Genomic DNA, 20,147 nt, shown 5'->3' with positions numbered 1-20,147 from the left:
TGGTGATGAAAGCTTGACAACGTACAGAACAGATTATTGTAGCAAGAGAACATGCCTCTAATGTATGGATTCTGGAAGTTGAAAGCAATTGGTATGCTCAGTAGGTGTGTAATACCCCGAAAAATCTAAATTATTTTTCCGAGGACATTTTAGAAATGATTTCGTGGTCATGGGAGAAAGTATGAAGCTTGGAGGAGTGGTGAAATTGGTTCGAACAATTTTTATTCGAAAACTGAACGTTTTAGGGGAGGTCAAAGGAGTTGACTTTTTATACGTTCATAATTGGGGAAAACTTCCTTCATGACAGTTGTAGAGCTCGTCGATACGATCTCGTGCATATGTGGTATGCAAAAATCAGAGTTCGTATGAATTAGTTATGATTTTTTGAAAAAGTTTCCAGTTTAGTATAAAGCTGCCATTTTTGGAAATTACCAAAAATAATTTCGGTTCCATTTCTGGAAACCGAACTCTCTCTCTCTTGCGCGCGTCCGAGCCCAGAAAAAAAACAGAACAAAGCTCTCCGGCCGAGTTCTCCCTCCTCCGGCCACCAATCGACACCAGACCACCTCCCTTGCCTACGCCTCGACGCCGCCTACCTGCTAGACGTGATCACTTCCACCGGAACGGCCTCAAGTCCGGCAGTCGGAGCCGCAAACTTTGAAACAAAAATCGGTCAACGCCGGTTTTCTCCTAGCTCCGGCCACCAAAACTCACGATCCTTAGCTCCCTGAACTCGCCTCAACCTTCTGATCATCATTCTAGAAGGATCGCACCTGGAGTGATCGGATTCACGTTCGTCGGAGCTCGCCGGATTCTGGAAATTTTCCACCACCACCGAAGCTTTTGATAGGTATATCTCGAGTTGTAGTGCATCGTTTTGAGTGATTCTTGAACTGGTAAACTCACCTTGAGTTTCTTAACAACTCTCTAGAAGGAATCGAAGCCTGAAATTGAAGTTTTGACGTCGAAATCAAGCCTTGCCGGATTCTGCAAAATTCTGGAATTTTTCCGACCACCGAAGCTTTCGATCGGTATATCTCGAGCTACAGACCATATTTTTCTGTGATTCTTGAACCAGTGAGTTCTTCTTGAGTTTCTTAACAACTCTTCAGAAGGAATCGAAGCCTTAAATTGACGTTTTTACGTCGAATTGGAGCTCGCCGTTTTCTGCAGTTTCTCGCCGGTTTCTGGAAAATTCCGGCCACCTTCATACTGTTCAAGGTAATTTTCGACCCCTTCCGGTCATTTTCAGACTTCGTGCTAGTTATGAAAGTTGTCAAGCATGATGAGAGGAAGAAGAGCAGCCCGGCCCCGACACCATTGGTGGTGGTCGGCGGCGGCTCTGCCACTAACTCCGGCGGCCCTTTCCGGCCACCTCCGGGGATCAAAAATATGGTTTCTGTACATTTTCAGATTCTATATTTCAATACGATCATTTCGATATATTATACGCAATTTTTGGATATCGTATGATTAAGTTATGAATTTTTAAGTTTAGATCGATTTTCGATCGTTAGATTTGTGATCTGTGAAGTTAGTACCGTCAGATGGACTTGTAGTTTTGATATGATGATCTTATGACAGTCCCAGTGGCTTTGTGTAGTCATGGGCGAAGATCCGACCGTTGGATCTTCGTATAAATGCAAAACAGTGATTAGGAAGGCGATCCGTGAGGATCCGACCGTTGGATCATCATTTAATTTCAATCCGACCGTTGAATTGTCGTTTGATTATGTTTTTGAGTTATTTGCTAAGTTAAGGTCATGTTTGATTAGGTGATCGACGGTTTGATTTGGCGGACGATTCGTGAAATTGTATTTTGAGCTGTTAAGAAGACGCAGCGGGAATTTAGAGGTGAGTAAACCTCACGTGGTTCATATTACGAACCGAATAAATTTAATTACCTTATTTTGTCGTAATTGCGTGAAAATATTTATGAAATAAATATTTGTTTTAAAATCATATGGACTTGATCAACTACGGTCCATGGGTAAGTAAAATGATTTTTACTATACAAATGAATTTCTCGGTTTTATTGCATATGAACTATAGTTGGTATTAGTGATTATCCCTGAGCGGATAATTACGTATATATATTTACGTGATTATATGTGAATGGTGTGACATTGAAGAGTGTGAAATTGGGATGATTAAATTATTATGAATTGACATGTGACTTACCATATTTATATGTGATGAACATGATTGATGAGTTCTTGTTAATATTCATGATTTACATTGGAGGATGTATAGAGTTAGAGAATGTAGGGTTCTGAGGATGAGGTGTTCGAAGTTCGACGGTTAAGGATAACCGGAGTGTTTGTGTACTGAGGACGGGGATGTCCAAGGTGCGACGGTTTATTATTAACCGAAGTTGTGTGCTGAGGACGGGGATGTCCAAAGCGCGACGGTTTATTATTAACCGAAGTATATGGTGCTGAGGACGGGGATGTCCAAAGCGCGACGGTTATAGTGTTAACCGAAGTATTTTTGCCGTTGCTTGACCCTAGGCCAAGGTGTCAGAGGTAACGAGGCAGTTAGAGCTCTAACGTGTTATGGGATGGGACCAAAGTGGTGATAGTGTTGTGTGATAGGACCAAAGTGGTGATATTGAATTGGTTGACGTTTGCGTCGTGGATGTTGAGATTGTTGGTTGTGTTGTTGAGTTATAAGAATTGTAATTTAAAATCAACAGTTCTTTCTTGTTTACTCATACTGGCTGTAAAAAGCTTACCGGGTTTTGTGTTGTTGCAACTCCCGGTACACTATTCAAATTGTGTAGCGGGTAATCCTACAGGTCAGGAGAACCAGGACGGTGATCGGGCTGCTTAGAGTAGTGTTATGTGAATTACAGCATTATATTGTGAGGTTTGTTATGCTCATTTAGAGCTTTACGATTTTACTTTGTAAGAGTGAATTGTAATAATTAACTCGAGGTTTTCGAGTTTTGTGTTGAGTGGCGAGTGGTGTGTTTGTTTCTGAAAAAAAAAAATTCAGAACGTTATTTGTATTAATTGTTTATTCATGTTTCGGATTTGAATTTATTATTCAAAATTCGGGGCGTGACAAGGTGACTCTGTATTACAATGTTGCAGAGAATGGGATTATATTAGAATTTGCTAGTGCCTGCTGTGTGGGGATACCCTTATGTTTAGAACTGATAATGTACTTTTAGCGAATGAGCCGAAAATGACTGTTTTTGTCTTATAAGTTGATTTTCCATGGTTATTCACTATTAATCGTATGCTGCTTTGATATACAGTGATTGCCAGATGCAGCACATCTAATCACCAGATGAACCAACTGAGAGAATCTAATGTATTTTATTATATCCAACCATTTTTGTAACCAGTTTAGTTAGAATTTCAATTTATGAACTTTGATTGGTCTACTGACCAGCTGCAAGTACATAAATCTGGTAAGAACACCAGATTTTGAAATATATAAATATACAATTGTTAATAAATGGAAAGAATAAAATGCCTATTAGCCTTTGTTGCAACAATTCTATAAACCCCTGTGCAGTAGAAAATTTTTATTTTGGGGAGAGACGAAATTCCCCAAATCCACTGGGCCGGTTTTTGCTAATTTCTTTCGACAGCCCTGAAAAATAACAGTCAAGCAATTTGTCCGGAAACAAGAGCATTATAGCACAAAAGTAAATCCACATAAGAAAACAAAAACAAAAAAGTAAATCCTACATACCATTGTAAATAGTTAAAAATTTCAGCTATTAAAAAGTTCTCAAGGCGTCTTTAATTATCTGCTCATAAAGTCACATTAACCTCATAAAGTTACATTAACTGAATCCTCTCTGGTACAACCTGTCTATTTATCCAGAGAGGCAAACAACAACACGTTGAAAGCTTACCACGTAGACCCAGTAAGCTTGCCTTCTTTCATGTGTCCACAAACCCACCCAGGAGGAGGAGTTGGAACATAGATCTTTCCTGATGATGATTCTGGAATACAAACAGTGTTATAGGGAATCCTATTCGGCACAACTGAACGCCTCTTGTCTCTGACCAATTTATACTTGGCAGCAAGAACCTTGTCCTTCGGGCATTTTCATATGCGCCATGCTGTTTCACGCTATTACAAATTTTACAGCGCTTGGCCTTAAGCACTGCTCTGCTCCCACCACAAGAGGTACAAACCCACTTATCCTCATTAAATTCATTCCCACATCCACATATTATTTCATAGCCATGGTGAAAAGTAGCACCCTGTGGGATATGGTCGAAGTAAGGGCAATAACTAGGGTGGTGAACCTTGTAACAAATATCACAAGGTGCGTAAGGGCAATAAGAATAAGGAGGGTGCTCCTTAGAACACTCATTGCAAAGCACTGCCTTGTCCATAGAAGGGCCTCCACCAGCCACTGGTCCTCTGAATTTGGAACTGAAGTCGACAGGAGTATAGGTATAGGTGCCTGCTTGTTTGCAGTTCTGATGTTAGATACCCATAATAAGAATCTATGGTAGTCACAGCTGAATTCCCTTTTCACCACAAACATAAACGCTTGTATAGCTTTGTGAAACATTATACCAATTAATTAAGTACTGGGATATCACTTTAAATCTAGCTTTACCAAACGTTACATAAATACTGGGAACTCATTCGAGTATAGGTTTGTAAAAGATTAAGCCAATTACACAAACACCAGGATATAATAGGAGCTAAAAAGCACATAGTAGAGAAAGCAATCTCAAAGTTATTAATCTTATTAACAAAAACAAGAACTTTAGGATCTGTCTCAAAAGATTTTGAAAGTACCATATATTTTTACAATTATTAATCTTATTATTAACAAAAACAACCATTTTTCCCTTGAAGACAATTCTTAACAAACAGTTGAAAAAATCAAAACCATACGAGGAAGGAGCAAACGAACTCAAAAAAATAAAGGATAGAATATATCTTCTTTCAAATCAAAGAAAAATTTGAACGAAATTCTGTGAAGCAAATTTCATACCCGGAGAAGAGGCGCCGAGAGTCTCAAACAAGATGGCCAGGTTTCTTACGCCTTTTGAAACAGTTTCATCTCCCTGGCAGATCTCTTCCACACAGCTTGCGTCGGGTCCAGCCATACCTAGGGTTCGATTCAGTGAGAGCGTGAAAGAACAACGATAGGTTTCTTCCGCCTTTTATTTCGAATATCGCAGCGGGTCGGGTCAAGTGACATGGTTTGGGCTGGTTTGTCATAAGGATTTTGAATTGTGGATCCATGGATTATAAGCTTTATGGGTCGTTGCCCCACGATGACAAAAATATGTCAAACTCTCCTAAACAATTCATTAATCTCTGGAATATGGTGCCTTATCGACTGCTAAAAATTTAAAAATAAGATTGTTACTCGGTCGGTTCGAATCAGTTATACATGTTTCCAATTTCAAAATCAAAATTTTTCAATTTTGAAATTGGTTTTGAATCGGTTTCGGTTTTGAAATTGAGCTACCAATTACAAACCAAATTTTTGGGTGCTTAATCAGATGTACCAAATTTGGTATTTCGATTCCCGATATTACCAAACTTTACAAGTAATTCTTTGTAATATAATTTACAATAAACAATACCAGATTTTTTCAATTTTATAAACTTTCGTAAAGTTTGTATTTATCTACTTATTAAAACTTTGTTTACATATGACATCAAGTTTTAGCCATTTTCAATAAAATTAGTTATTTAACCATCTTTTCCGTGTCACTTAAAAAGTTAAAATACATGTACTATTAATATTTATATTTCTTAATATACATGTATGTGTGTATTTTTTAAATAATACTTGGGTTATACCCAGTTATCCTCGCTGGATCATCCTTACGCCACTATTATTAATAGTAATAATTTACCGCATCGGGGGACTTAATACGGGTACCCCGATCAAGCCTAGTTGCATTACAATTATCCTCGTCATTCCAATATTTACAGCAAACTACAAATAAGTCCTTGACAAAAAATAGATTCACAAATACATCTATACAAGTTGATTTCAAGGTTATAAGGACAAAACTTTACAAATAAGGACAAGTACTTAATTATTTTCTTTAATTCAAACTCTTTTATATTCAAATAAAGAGATAAAAACCATGTGAGACAAAAAAAATAACAGAGAAACAACATTTGACAATCGTCCAATCCTGCTACTGCATTTTCGCTCATCCAATCCTGTTACTGTACTTCCACTTGCAAATCCTACTACTGAACTCACTGCACTCGTCCAATCCTGCTACTACACTCGCTGCACTCATATTTGTTTAGTTTTGTTACTGCACTTGTGCTCGTCCAGTTCTGCTACTACACTCACTACACTCGTCTAATCTTTCAGCTACTACACTCGTACTTGTCCAGTTCTGCTACTGCACTTGTACTCGTACTTGTCCAGTTCTAGCTACTGCACTCATAATTATCCAGTTTCTGCTACTACTTTTCTACTTAGGGATGAAGAACAAATTTCTGCTACCCTGTTGCTACTGCTTGAAGATCAAAAAAGTATTGAAAGTCAGGTGCTACGTACTGCTTGAGATGGAAAATAGATGAAGGTTAGCTATGCTACTGCTATTTCTGGTTTTATGAAGAAAAAAAATTGATCAATAGTGTATAATGTAACCTCGAAAGTGCAAATTTTGGGATCCGACGCCACTTTACCCCCTCAATTTAAACAAGGAAAAAACTGAACCAACCGACCCAAAAATACCACCCCATCTTTTCCTTGAACTCACTACAAATATCAAAATATATATGGAAATTTTTGTGTGTGGATTGATAAGTAAAACAACTTCAACAATTGGGTTGTCCACTGTCTCATACAAGTGAAACTTGAAAACTCTCAAGCACTTACTCAAAGGCCAATGATTCAAAACAGAGACTGGTTCTTACCAAGGTGGGCTTGAACTTGAACGATCCTTAATTGGAGTTGTAGAAATAGCATATTCATATCTCAATCATACATGTCATTTACAATCCTTAATTAGAGGTTGTAGAAATGGAAGCTTCATATCTTAATCGGCTTCGTTTCTACCTCTCCATTATGTGCCTTCAATCAATCCATTCGACTCCGACATCGATCTGATTGCAGTTTAAAACTGAGCTAAAGTCTTCTTTATGCAGCCATCGCCATGGACCCGACTTCCTCAACCCCTGACGATCGAATTTAATGAGATTAAGACAATTAAGGTTTCTGAATCTCTCAGACTCAACGTTTTGGTATCAGTGGTTACTATTGAGTACTTTCTACAATGGGTTATGCCAAGATACCAATAGAAGAATTAACAATGCTTGTCAAAGGAGCTTCATGGAGAAGAATGAGATTGAAGCGGAAAGCGTTCTTGACTCACTAGCTGAGTCATCCTAACTCTATGATAATCAAAGTGATAGGAGACCGGTGAAGGAAGCCAATGTGATTTTGAATGATCAACAAAGAAGAAGAGGTATGTATGAGATGGATCCACCGAACACTCAAATGCAAATTGAGTTGAAGCGGATTAAGGCCAACATGAATAAGAAGTTAGACTTGATTCTTAATGCTCAAGGAAACCTGGAGTAACTCCACCTATGTCAAGAAAGATGGTTGAGCAAGTGTGCTTCATTTGTGAGAGTGATCAACATGAGACAATGCTTTGTTCAAGAAGGAAGACTGTCTCATCGAAGTGACAATCCGCAAGACATGCAGTAAAGAGATCGCCTAGTAAGGGCATTAAGTGGCGGACGATTGTTGGAATCTCAAATCCAACGTAGTTGCCCATTCGTCTGTAAGGACCCATCATAGAGCGCTATAGCAGCGCAATTGGCACATAAATGACACACTCAAATATGTGTAAGTATGATACTTGTACCCAGTCACTAGCTGTAACGCAAAGGTAGATTGAGTGGCGATGGCTCGTAGACGAAATTAGCATAGCTACCTGCGATATTGCACCACCCCAAGCGGATATGAGGTGATGAATGAGCATTATCAATGTTCGGGCCACCATCGTAGCCATTTCCGCGAGACCATTTAGGTGGGTTCATGGGAATATGATGTCCAACATCAGTCCCAATGCAATAACCATTGAAAGACTTCGATGTAAACTCTCTAGCAATGTCAAATCCAATTGACTGAATAGGATGATCCGGGGAGTGAGCCCGTTGTCATATGATATGTGCTAGGAGTGTAGCATAAGCAGCATTACAAGTGGATAATGACACAACACGTGACCAGCGTGTTTGCTTGTCAGCCAACATCATGAAATATTTAAACGTCCGCAAATTGGTTGAACTAGCCCACAGAATACCCATGGACTCTATGTAAGAACAGAATGAGTATTTTCATATCCTTTGCATAGGACGGTCTCAGTCCTAATTTCCCTAAGGAACGAGCTTCGTAAAATGAGCGAGAGGCCTTAGAAGCAACCAATGAGGATTTTGGTTGAGCCAAGCATCTGAGATGCTATTTGAAGCAAAGTTGGTGATTGCAGCATCACTTAGGGAGCCATCCATGACTTTATGGATAGGAACTCTACTAGCCTTAGGCTGGTGGCGGACGGCGGCGGTGCCCTAGGTAGCAGCAGCAATCATACTTAGTCCAGGAATCAACCTTTGATTCGTGCTTCATTTCTCTCGGAAGAATGGATGTCCATGTGAAGTCTTTAGTAGACGGATCATCATATCATGACTAGGATGACCTATCCTGTCTTGACAAAGCCAATATGTGTCTAAATCCAAGAGATCTTCTCTCATAACTTTATTGAATTTAACAGCTCGAATAGTGGTGACATAAAATCCACTAGAGAGACACATAAACTTCTCTAAGATGTAATCATTAAAGGTATTGCAAATGAACTCATTTTTTGTTCTCTACATGCGTTTCTGCATGGAATCCGTTGGCTATTCATAGGTGCGATTTGCCTTATGAGCGTAGAGATTTTCTGTGACAGTAATCAAGGTGCCATTTGGCAAGGAAAACTTGGGCTATTCCATGTCCTTGAATTAATACTGATGGCCCAGCAATCGTAGTCACAAAGTAATATGCTCATAATCAAAATGGAGTCATAATGAAAAGAACGCGAAATTTTATTCATAAGCCAGTGGAGTACATCATTGTCTCTTAACCATTAGGAGAATCTAATCCAAATGCTAGCTAATGCAAAACAAAGGTAGTCGTTTGACTTCTTTCAGTAACTCCAAAATAAATATGACCAGGTGAGTAGAGAGATGTCGGTGGAGCAAAGCTCGCTTAAGTACCACTTATCTCAAAACCTTCCTAGACATCATACTCATTTTGGATGAGCCTATGTGAAGAAAAACTAAACCAATGGCATTTACTACAAAGTATATGGCAATTGCCTATTACATCTCTTGGAAAAATAAAGATTTCAACAGAATTGGCGATCTATTTATCCTAGCCAGATTTGTAGTCTTCAATCCTTCACTCTAGATCATCTTCTTGATCTTCTTGTTCCACATACTGAGCTTCTCTTGCTTCACAATATGCTTTGTAGGCGGTGACAATTTCTTCACGAGCTCTACAAATGTGTGCCCAATGACCGGATACTGCACATCAAGAACATACATCTCTTTGCTCAGACTCCATTGATTGAGGTGCTTTAAAAGCGTCATTTAGATGGCTCTTAGTGTTGGTGGCGCCATCAACATGGTCAGAGGCGTTGCCTCCCTCTTTCTTTCCATGTTTACCTCTTCAGTTCCGTATTCGCCTATTTTGGAGGTTACCTTCCCAAATAGAGCTATTATATGGACCAGAACGTCCAGAAGTATCCCTAAGATTAGGGTTTCGCTCTTGGCTCCCTCTCTTAGGGGCGCGACTATAATTGGATTCCGAAATATGCTCTGTTTCCATGGATCTCGAATTATAGTTTTTCACAAGGATGTTGTCATACTTTTCAACAACATTCATAGCTCCAATGAGCTCATGAACCTTGTGATCTGTCTTGCAGTAACATCGATTAGATAGTTCTTAGAAACCATCAATGTAGAGACGGGGAAGGTAGAGAGAGTCTTCTCAATCAACATCGCATCTGTGATCTCTTTACCACAGAATTCTATTAAGGATTTAATGCGAAGTGCTTCCGAGTTGTAGTCAAGTACTGACTTGAAATCACAGAAGCAGAGGTTATGCCATCTCACTTCTAGGTTAGGAAGCAGGGAGTCACGGACATTGCCAAATCTTTCTTCGAATGAGACCCACAGCCTTCTGGGGTCTTCTTCATTCATACACTCGTATCGGAGCGAATCATACATATGACGAGTCATTAGGATGATGGCTTTCACCTTATTTGCCTATAAGGCTGCTCTATTTTCTTCCAAAGCTTAAGCTTGCTCAACAGTTAGCACGTCCTGGCTAGGCTCGAGAATCGTATCTAGGATTCCATCGGCCTTGAGATGTAAGTGGACATCACGAACCCACCTGTGATATCCAGAGCTAGTTGTTCCCAATGGAGCAAAGTCCGATTTGTTCAGGTTACTCATCCTGAAAGAGAACAAGAAAAATGGTTAGTTTCTAAGCGAAAAAGCTACCACGAAAACAATAAAAATTTCTAAGCGTAGTCGCTTCCAAGAAATTCGATTCCAAGAGGGGTTGGATTAGATCGAAACAATGATGTTTGCGGTTGATCGTTTCTTCTCAACAAACTCTAAGTTTGGAGGACTCTACAAGCTCCAAGCTTGGAGTGAGCACGAACCTCCATAGTTCAGCTTAATTAGGTCTCCTCTATGATGAAGAAAGGTGGGGTAGAAGAAGGGAGTGCAAGTCCCCGAGAAAAAGAAGAGAAATTGAATAAAAACTCAAAAATAGTAAAAAATACCTTGGAATAGGTCACCGAAAAATGGTAAGAAAAAGTCGTCGAAGCTGACCTGTTGCCGGAGTTGACGTGTCACCGATGCTAACGTGGCGGTCTGACGGTAGGTGACGTGGCGGGGCTGACGTGGCGCTAGATTTGGGCCTGGCTGGCAGTAGGCCTGGTCTAGTCGTCTGTGGGCTGCCTTTTTTTTTTTTTTTTTTTTGTAACTGGGCTTCTGATCTTCTAGGCCTCGTCTGTGGCCTGCACGTGGGCCGCGTCTGGGGGTAGGTGATTGGGCTCGGTGGCGTGCAGGGTCGGTGGCAGTTCAAGCTGGCTGGTTCAGTGTCTTTTAGGCCGGTTCCGGGAGGTACTTTTTTTGTTCCCGAAATCTAGGGTAAGAGGGCTAACGTTGATGGAATATGACGGCCGAATGTGGACTGGAAGATCTCGAACCAGGCAGGGAACCTATAACTTCTTCTGATGGCCGGTTCGGTATTTTCCCGGCCGGTTCTAGGGATGGCGCCGCTGGTTCTAGACTCCTCGTGTGGAGGGCTTCTAGGTGTGCGGCGGGGCCGAAAGGGTTTCAAGGTTTTGTATTCGGATTTAGTGTTTTGGCTATAAGGTTTTAGGGTTAGGGCATCGTGCTGATAACATGTTTAAGGAAAACTAAATTGGGAGATAATTAAGTCGTACTTTCATTGATAATAGAGGCCTCTTTATATAGAGGATTACAAGACATAGAATCAGAGTTGTAAAAGAAAGATAATCGTACAATTAATTGGATATCTATGAATATCTCCGAGAATATCTCTAATTCAACCCTATTACAACTAGGTCAAACACATGTTTTGGATTTACTTGAAGATTCATGTTCTGGATTTACTTGAACAATCTTCATATTCTATATATATATATATATATATATATATATATATACACGAGGCGTTCCAAAGAGGACGTCCGCACTGTTGTTAAAGTGCGGACGTCGACGCTGCAGCTCGGCTCGTGGCCCGACGGAGCGGCGGGGCTTGCCAGACAGACGCCAGGGGTTGGACGGACCGGTCTGCAGTCGGTGGAGTCGCCGGCGACGTGGTTGCAGCGCTGCCCAGAAACTTGCAACTCCGACCTCCTCCGACCTCGAATGCTGCCCAGAACCGTCCGCCAAGCCTCCGGCCTCCGTCCGCCGGAGCCCCGAGCTGCCATCGCCGCCTGGAATGCCGCTGCTGCATCGCAAAGTGCGGACGTCCTCTTTGGAACGGGCCTATATATATATATATATATATATATAGCCATGATCTGAAGAGGACGTCAGTGAAACTAAGAAAGTGCGGAGGAAGCAATCACAGCCGTTGATTGGTTTTATTGATGACCAACGGTTCAAAATGAAAGCACCCAAAACTAGCCTCCGATCCACTCTCAATGGGTCTCCACTCCCAAAATCCAGTCTCCACTCTCAATGACACAAAGCCAGAGTAAAAGCAAAAACTAGTAACGATCGGTGAAATTCATCGATTTGATTTACTATCGGCTTTGACAGTGGCGGAAACCTCCTCCCTGAGCCGAACCTTCTCGATATCTTGAACATCTGGGTGAGCAAGAAGGAAGAGCTTGTTCGCTAGCTGGCGATGAGGTTGCTGAGTCTCTGCTTGACCTTCCATTGCGAATCGGTAGCTGTGAATCACTGAGTTAAGCGAGCTCCGAGTTAAAGTTTTCTCTCTGTGCTCTTCTTTAGCGAGGTATATGACTTTGGGATGGGCTCTATATGTGTTTTGTTTGTTTTCCTTTGATTCAAATTGAAGTTTGTGGAAGGCCTGCAATTGTGAGTGTGAATTGCACCACCCACAAGGCTTATCAACTCTCTCACCCTTCAAGAATAGTACGGCTAGATCCCAGAAGCAAATAACAAGTGCATACTGAATTTCAATTTAGCAGATAATTATTAAAGATGGACAAGTGGGTTCAACATTTTCTTTTGAATTTGGAGCAAAGAAAAGAAAAAGATAGAACAGAGAGCAATCCCAAATCGGATTCTGAGCAAGCAAAAGGCAATTAAGCTATGTGGAAGATTAAAAGCAAAGCCAAAGAGATTGAAGTATTTTGGATCTAAGAGGGCAGAGTTGGTTACGAGCATATGCAAAATCTAATCTTGATATCTATGCTCCCACCTTGAATCGCAAATCTGGGCTTTAATATTGCAGAGGTGAATAGTGATGCGTAGAGAAGATTTAAGCGGTAAGAATGGACACGCGTCGTCAACCCGGGTATTGCTTTTCAGTGAACCGTTGAATATCTATATACCCATCGAACGGTTAGGATTTTGAGGTCCGCACTTTTCAACATTTGTGGACGTCCTCTCTCGAACCTTGCTGTATGTGCGTGTGTGTGTGTGTGTGTATATATATATATATATTTCACAGGTAAGTACTTCCCGATCGAGTTGTAGATGAGCAAAATGGAAAAAACAGCCAGACTAGAAGAATATATATGAATAATTAGTTGCTGAGTTGCAATAACTACGTTTAAATGAAGAGTGGTAGCATTTGTCTCATGTTGAACGTCCTCATTGGAGATTTAGTGCAGGTTAACACTAAGAGCAACTCCAACAGCTTCCCTATAATTTCTTTATTATAGGGAAGCAAAATTTAAAGCTTTAGCCTCTTTTTCTTCTCCAACTCCAACAGATTCCCTATTTTACAACAATCTCTAAAATCTCCATATTTTTTCTTAAAATTTTAGAGTTTGCTGTAAATATAGGGAATTCGGTTTTCTCTTTCCTCACTTTCCCTAAAATAGGGATAGTTATAGGGAATCTGTTGGAGCAAAAGAGACTTATTTTTCCCTAAAGTAGAGAAAAATCAAAATATGAGGAATCTGTTGGAGTTGCTCTAACATACCAGTAAAGTGATCTCTTAACTAAGGGTAGACATGGGAAAAATATAGCTGTAAAGTGATCTCTTAAATATACCAGTAAAGTGATCTCTTAAATATAGTCCTAATTGGGTTTATAAATCCACATACAGTTGTGATAGTGTGTAAACTTTAAGTACCTTAATTCTCAGTGGGCAATAGTACGTTTATATACTGTTCATGAAAAAACAAAGACGTTTTGCTGTCATGGCTGCAAGTTGCGATTCTTGTGATATTAGGAAGCACAGAGCCACAAAGTATGATGGTGCTTGTGTGCTTTAAAATAGAAACACTGAAAAGTAGCAGTTGGTCAAAAGCCAAGTATTTACAAAACCATTTAATGCTGCAACTTAGATCAACCCAACGAGTCGTCATCGAGTTCAGCTCCGAAATCCGGCGAGTACAAACCCTTTTGACTCAATTGAGGATAAGAGCCTGAGACATTGTCTGGACGGAGCGGCGGGGCTTGCCGGACAGACACCAGGGGTTGGACAGACCGGTCTGCAATCGGTGGAGTCGCCGGCAACGTGGTTGCAGCGCTGCCCAGAAACCTGCAACTCCGACCTCCTCCGACCTCATAGAATCTCATAGAATTTTAAAGATATGAACTTTGTCACACATTACATAACCCACTAACCTCGATCGGCAGTACCGATTATAAAACCAGCCTTCTAATATGAACCTTATGGAAATAACCGTTCGATCTAATTCAAACCTCAGTAAATAGAAAGAGAGCATCAAAACATATCCTTAGCTTTTCACAAATCCTAAATTAGAGTTACGGATCAAAAATTATAATCCGCCGAGAATTCTAGAGTACGTGTAAAATGTGGCCGGGTTCATATTTACATGGATAAATCTGCAACGTGTCAATCAAGGAGTGGTGGCTTTGGTTCCCCATGTACGTCCACTTCTTAATCAAACACTAACATGCTTATGCTACTTGGTCTCCTAGTTAAGTCAACTAACCAATAATAAGACGCCACATCGCTATAGATTAAATTCCCTCCTGCCTCCAAAAAATGACATTAATCGGCTTAAATTCACCAAATAATACAGCGAACACCTGCGACCTATACTTTCTATTTCCTTCACAGAAAAAATAAATAAAATTTGAAACAATACAAAAATTTAGGATTGCGTGTCTATTGACTCTGTTGAGGCTGCAGCAACTACGAGCTCGTGGCTCAAACGAAGCGGGTTGACATTCGTCTATCTCGACAGCAACTACGAGCCTTCTTTCATGTGTCCACAAACCCACCCAGGAGGAGGAGTTGGAACATAGATCTTTTCTGATGATGATTTTGGAATACAAACAGTGTCATAGGGAATCCTATTCGGCACAACTGAACGCCTCTTGTCTCTGACCAATTTATACTTGGCAGCAAGAACCTTGTCCTTCGGGCATTCATATGCGCCATGCTGTTTCACGCTATTACAAATGGAACAACACTTGACCTTAAGCACTGCTCTGCTCCCACCACAAGAGGTACAAACCCACTTATCCTCATTAAATTCATTACCACATCCACAAATTATTTCATAGCCCTGGTGAAAAGTTGCACCCTGTGGGATATGGTCGAAGTAAGGGCAATAACTAGGGTGGTGAACCTTATAACAAATATGACAAGGCGCGTAAGGGCAATAAGAATAAGGAGGGTGCTCCTTAGAACACTCATTGCAAGGCACTGCTTTGTCCATTGAAGGGCCTCCACCAGCCACTGGTCCTCTGAACTTGGAACTGAAGTCGACAGGAGTATAGGTATAGGTGCCTGGTTGTTTGCAGTTCTGATGTTAGATACCCATAAAAGATAAGACAATAAGAATCTATGGTAGTCACAGCTGAATTCCCTTTTCACCAGAAACATAAACGCTTGTATAGCTTTGTGAAACATTATACCAATTAATTAAGTACTGGGATATCACTTTAAATCTAGCTTTACCAAACGTTACATAAATACTGGGAACTCATTCGAGTATAGGTTTGTAAAAGATTAAGCCAATTACACAAACACCAGGATATAATAGGAGCTAAAAAGCACATAGTAGAGAAAGCAATCTCAAAGTTATTAACCAAAACAAAAGTAGAATTCAATAGTAAAAGCTTAATGGGGGGAAAAAAAAAAGGTAAAAAAGAAGCAGGGTTTTCTTCTATGATCCACACAGGGAGAAACAAAAAGACAAATTTCAGATCTCTCTCAAAAACTAACAAAAATACAATATAGCGGCAATATTTTCACAATGATTAATATTATTTTAACACAGGGAACAACTTAATTAACTAAACGGGAACAACTTAAGCAGAAAACCCACCCCAATACCTAAGGCAAAACCTGAACCAGCGGATCCTCCGCAACCTTTTCGATTGCTGGTTTTAGAACTAGGTGCCCGGGCCCTGGAACTGAACTGTTTCCTTGTATCTGGCAAGAAATTCCAGATTAGTACAAGGAAGCTTAGTGAGCAACAAGAACTTTAGGATCTGTCTCAAAAGATTTTGAAAGTAACTGATATTTTCACAATTATTAATCTTATTATAAACAAAAACCACTAAATAGGGAAGACAACGATTTTTCCCTTGAAGACAATTCTTAACAAACAGTTGAAAATTCAAAAACATACGAGGAAGGAGCAAACGAACTCAAAAATAAAAAATAAAGGATAGAATATAGCTGAGAAATTGAACGAAATTCTGAGAAGCAAATTTCATACCCGGAGAAGAGGCGCCGAGAGTCTCAAAGAAGATGGCTAGGTTTCTTACGCCTTTTGAAACCATTTCATCTCCCTGGCAGATCTCATCCACACAGCTTGCGTCGGGTCCAGCCATACCTAGGGTTCGATTCAATGAGAGCGTAAAAGAACAATGATAGGTTTCTTCCGCCTTTAATTTCGATAGATCGCAGTGGGTCGGGTCAAGTCACGCGGTTTGGCCTGGTTTGTCATAAGGATTTTGAATTGTGGATCCATGGATTATAAGCTTTATGGGTCGTTGACCCACGATGACAAAAATATCTCTAACTCTCCTAAACAATTAATTAATCTCTAGAATATTGTGCCTTATCGACAGCTAAAAACTCAAAAATAAGGTTGTCACTCGGTCGGTTTGAATCGGTTATACGTATTTTCAATTTTAAAATCAATATTTTCGGTTTTGAAATTGATTTTGAATCGATTTCTGTTTTGAAATTGAGATACCAATTACAAACCAAATTTTTTTGGTGTTTAATCAGATGTACCAAATTTGGTATTTCGATTTCCGGTATTACCAACTTTACAAGTAATTCTTTGTAATATGATTTACAATAAACAATACCAGATTTTTTCAATTTTATAAACTTTCGTAAACTTTGTATTTATCTACTTTTTAAAACCTTGTTTACATATGACATCAAGTTTTAGCCATTTTCAATAAAATTAGTTATTTAACCATCTTTTACCGTGTCACTTAAAATACATGTACTATTAATATTTATATTTCTTAATATACATGTATGTGTGTATTTTTTAAGGTGCGGCTATTGCTATCCTACCATTTTCTTTGTTCACCCTACAAATATTTGAATTATTGAAAGATTATATTACCTAAGTGAGGCCTAGGATGGTTGTAACAGCTTCGGTTGAGTAGTAGTAGTAGTTTCTTTTCCTCTTTTTCTGGGCTTAATGCCCCCATGTAACCAAAAAAAAAAAAAACATTCAAAGATGCACTTATATGTAATTAACTCTAAATATTAATGTTATCCAATGAGAAATTAAGTAGTCTTTGTATTTAATTAATTACTTATATATTTATTTTTTTCTCACATATTTGGATTTTAGAAAATTAGTGTACTTATTAGTCATTTTGCACTTAGGTAATATAGTCTTTCAATAATTCAAATATTTGTAGGGTGAACTAAGAAAATGATAGGGTGACAATGGCCGCACCCTTTGTTTAATAATACTAGGGTTATACCCAGTTATCCTGGGTGGATTATCCTTACGCCACTATTATTAATAGTAATATTTTACCACATCGGGGGACGTAATAAGTGTACCCCGATCAAGCCTAGTTGCATTACAATTATCCTCGTAATACCAATATTTATTGCAAACTACACATAACTCCTTGACAAAAAATAGAATCACAAATACATCCATACAAGTTGATTTTAAGCTTATAAGGACAAAACTTTACAAATATGGACAAGTTATTATTATATTGTCATGTGTCAATAATACATTTACAATTCTAACCTGCACACATGAATAACTACATACTAATTGTTTTCTTTAATTCAAACTCTTTTCTATTCAAATAAAGAGAGAGAAACCATATGAGACAAAAAAAAAATAACAGAGAAACAACATTTGACAATCGTCCAATCCTGCTAATGCACTTTCGCTCATGCAATCCTTTGCCAATCCTGCTATTGCACTCACTGCACTCGTCCAATCCTGCTACTACACTCGCTGCACTCATATTCATTTAGTTTTGCTACTGCACTCGTGCTTGTCCAGTTCTGCTACTACACTCACTGCACTTGTCTAATCTTTCAACTACTACACTCGTACTTGTCCAGTTCTGCTACTACACTCACTGCACTCGTCTAATCTTTCAGCTACTACACTCGTACTTGTCCGGTTCTACTACTACACTTGTACTCGTACTTGTTCTAACTACTGCACTCATAATCGTCCAGTTTCTGCTACTACTCTGCTACTTAGGGATGAAGGACAAATTTTTGCTACCCTACTGCTACTGCTTGAAGATCAATAAAGTATTGAAAGTCAGGTGCTACTGCTTGAGATGGAAAATAGATGAAGGTTAGCTATGCTACTGCTATATATTGCTGGTGCTACTGGTTTTATGAAAAAAAAAAATGATCAATAGTGTATAATGTGACCTCGAAAGTGCAAATTTTTGGATCCGACTCCATTCCACCCCCTCAATTTAAACTAGGGAAAAACTGAACCAATCGACCCAAAAACACTACCCCATATGTTCCTTGAACTCACCACAAATATCAAAATATATATGAAAATTTTTGTGTGGATCGGTCAGTGTTCTAAAAAACGGTTTAGGCGGCGCTTAGACGCTAGGCGCTGGGTCACCGATCTGATTTTGAGGTAGGCGATTGGTCTAGGCGTTTGACATCTCGGCGGCCGCTCAGGCGCTCTAGGCGGTCTAAGCGCTAGTCCTGGGTTCTAGATTTTCTAGGCGGAGGCTGACCTCGACAACGATCTGAAGCAAACTATTTTGCTTCTGGATTTTTCTTCACTTGACCTCTGATCTCTCCCAATGCTAGGCATTGGATTTTTCTTCGTCTCTCTCTCGGAATATCAACAATTCAATATCTAGGGATGGCGGTGGTTCTAGCGATCGACGAACAATAGATTAACTCGATGAGAGAGAGAGAGAGAGAGAGAGAGAGAGAGAGAGAGAGAGAGAGAGAGAGAGAGAGAGAGAGAAGCAAAGTGAATAATATAAATAAAGAAGAAAAGAACAGTAGCAGTACTGGTTTTTGTGTTGCGTGCGAAGCGCTGTGGCATCGATTTCTTTGGTCAAACCTACTAATTTTTCTGGCGAAATCAAGTAGCTACAATACTATTGATGATGGATAAGCTACAAACTCGCAATACGTGGAGTCGTGGAGATAATGATAGTTTCAAATAGAAAAGAAATATATTATGTTATATTTTGGGAGATAATATAAAAGGAAAATAAGTATTTTTAGGAAACTAAAAGAATTATTTATTAATTATATGTCATAAAAATAATTAAAATAATTAAATAAAGTGAAACCGCCTAGTCCCCGCCTAGGCCCCTAGGCGCTAGTCCCTGGGTCACCGCTCGACTAGCGCCTAGCCAAAGGCTAATGATTCAAAACAGAGACTGGTTCTTACCAAGATGGGCTTGAACTTGAACAATCCTTAATTGGAATTGTAAAAATAGCAGATTCGTATCTCAATCATACATGTCATTTATAATCCTTAATCGGAGGTTGCAGAAATGGAAGCTTCATATCTCAATCGGCTTCGTTGGTACCTTTCCATTCTGTGCCTTCAATCAATCCATTCGACTCCAACGTCGATCTAATCGCAGTTTAAAACTAAGCTGAAGTCTTCTTTATGCAGCCATCGCCATGGACCCGACTTCCTTAGCCATTGACGATCGAATTCAATGAGATTAAGACAATTAAGGTTTCTGAATCTCTCAGATTCAACGTTTTGGTATCAGTGGTTACTACTGAGCACTTTATACAGTGGGTCATGCCAAGATACCAAGAGAAGAATTAACAATGCTTGTTAAGGAAGCTTCATGGAGAAGAATGAGATTGAAGCGGAAAGCATTCTTGACTCACTAGCCGAGTCATCCTAACTCTACGATAATCAAAGTGATAAGAGACCAGTGAATGAAGCCAATGTGATTTTGAATGATCAACAAAGAAGAGGAGGTATGTATGAGATGGATCCACCCAACACTCAAAT

General features: G+C 39.5%; 2 protein-coding genes and 1 long non-coding RNA gene across 7 annotated transcripts in view; 1 reads left to right on the top strand and 2 right to left on the bottom strand.

The window, feature by feature from the left end:
• LOC133728167 (uncharacterized) overlaps positions 1-5,103 on the bottom strand; it is a 54,127-nt gene extending 49,024 nt beyond the window's left edge. For 2 of the 3 annotated variants that reach the window (XM_062155578.1, XM_062155576.1), the window contains exon 1: positions 4,976-5,098. In XM_062155578.1, the coding sequence (XP_062011562.1) occupies positions 4,976-5,090 (115 nt within the window). In that variant the 5' untranslated portion in view covers positions 5,091-5,098. Of the gene's footprint in view, positions 1-3,634; positions 4,433-4,975 lie in introns of those variants that run through there. The other variant, XM_062155579.1, reaches the window with a different exon arrangement.
• LOC133728168 (uncharacterized) lies at positions 433-2,956 on the top strand. Its single transcript, XR_009855656.1, has 4 exons — positions 433-850; positions 932-1,221; positions 1,776-1,854; positions 2,783-2,956. It is a non-coding gene; the product is annotated as an uncharacterized LOC133728168 (long non-coding RNA).
• A 9,572-nt stretch (positions 5,104-14,675) lies between the features above and the next one.
• Positions 14,676-16,607, bottom strand: LOC133732264 (uncharacterized). Of its 3 annotated transcripts, none has more exons than XM_062159775.1 (3): positions 16,392-16,607; positions 16,004-16,102; positions 14,676-15,454 (listed from the first exon to the last, which is right to left on the bottom strand). In XM_062159775.1, exons 1-3 carry the CDS (start codon positions 16,504-16,506, stop codon positions 14,910-14,912), a joined length of 759 nt encoding a protein of 252 aa, XP_062015759.1. In that variant the 5' UTR covers positions 16,507-16,607; the 3' UTR covers positions 14,676-14,909. The 3 variants fall into 3 exon arrangements, with proteins under 3 accessions (XP_062015759.1, XP_062015761.1, XP_062015762.1); XM_062159777.1 differs by having other exon boundaries at positions 16,016-16,102; XM_062159778.1 differs by lacking the exon at positions 16,004-16,102.
• Positions 16,608-20,147: the final 3,540 nt, after the last annotated feature.

This window comes from Rosa rugosa, chromosome 2, assembly GCF_958449725.1.
Source record: "Rosa rugosa chromosome 2, drRosRugo1.1, whole genome shotgun sequence".
Lineage (NCBI taxonomy): Eukaryota > Viridiplantae > Streptophyta > Magnoliopsida > Rosales > Rosaceae > Rosa > Rosa rugosa.
The sequence above is the reverse complement of the archived record's forward strand: the minus strand, read 5'-3'. Positions and strand labels throughout refer to the sequence as shown.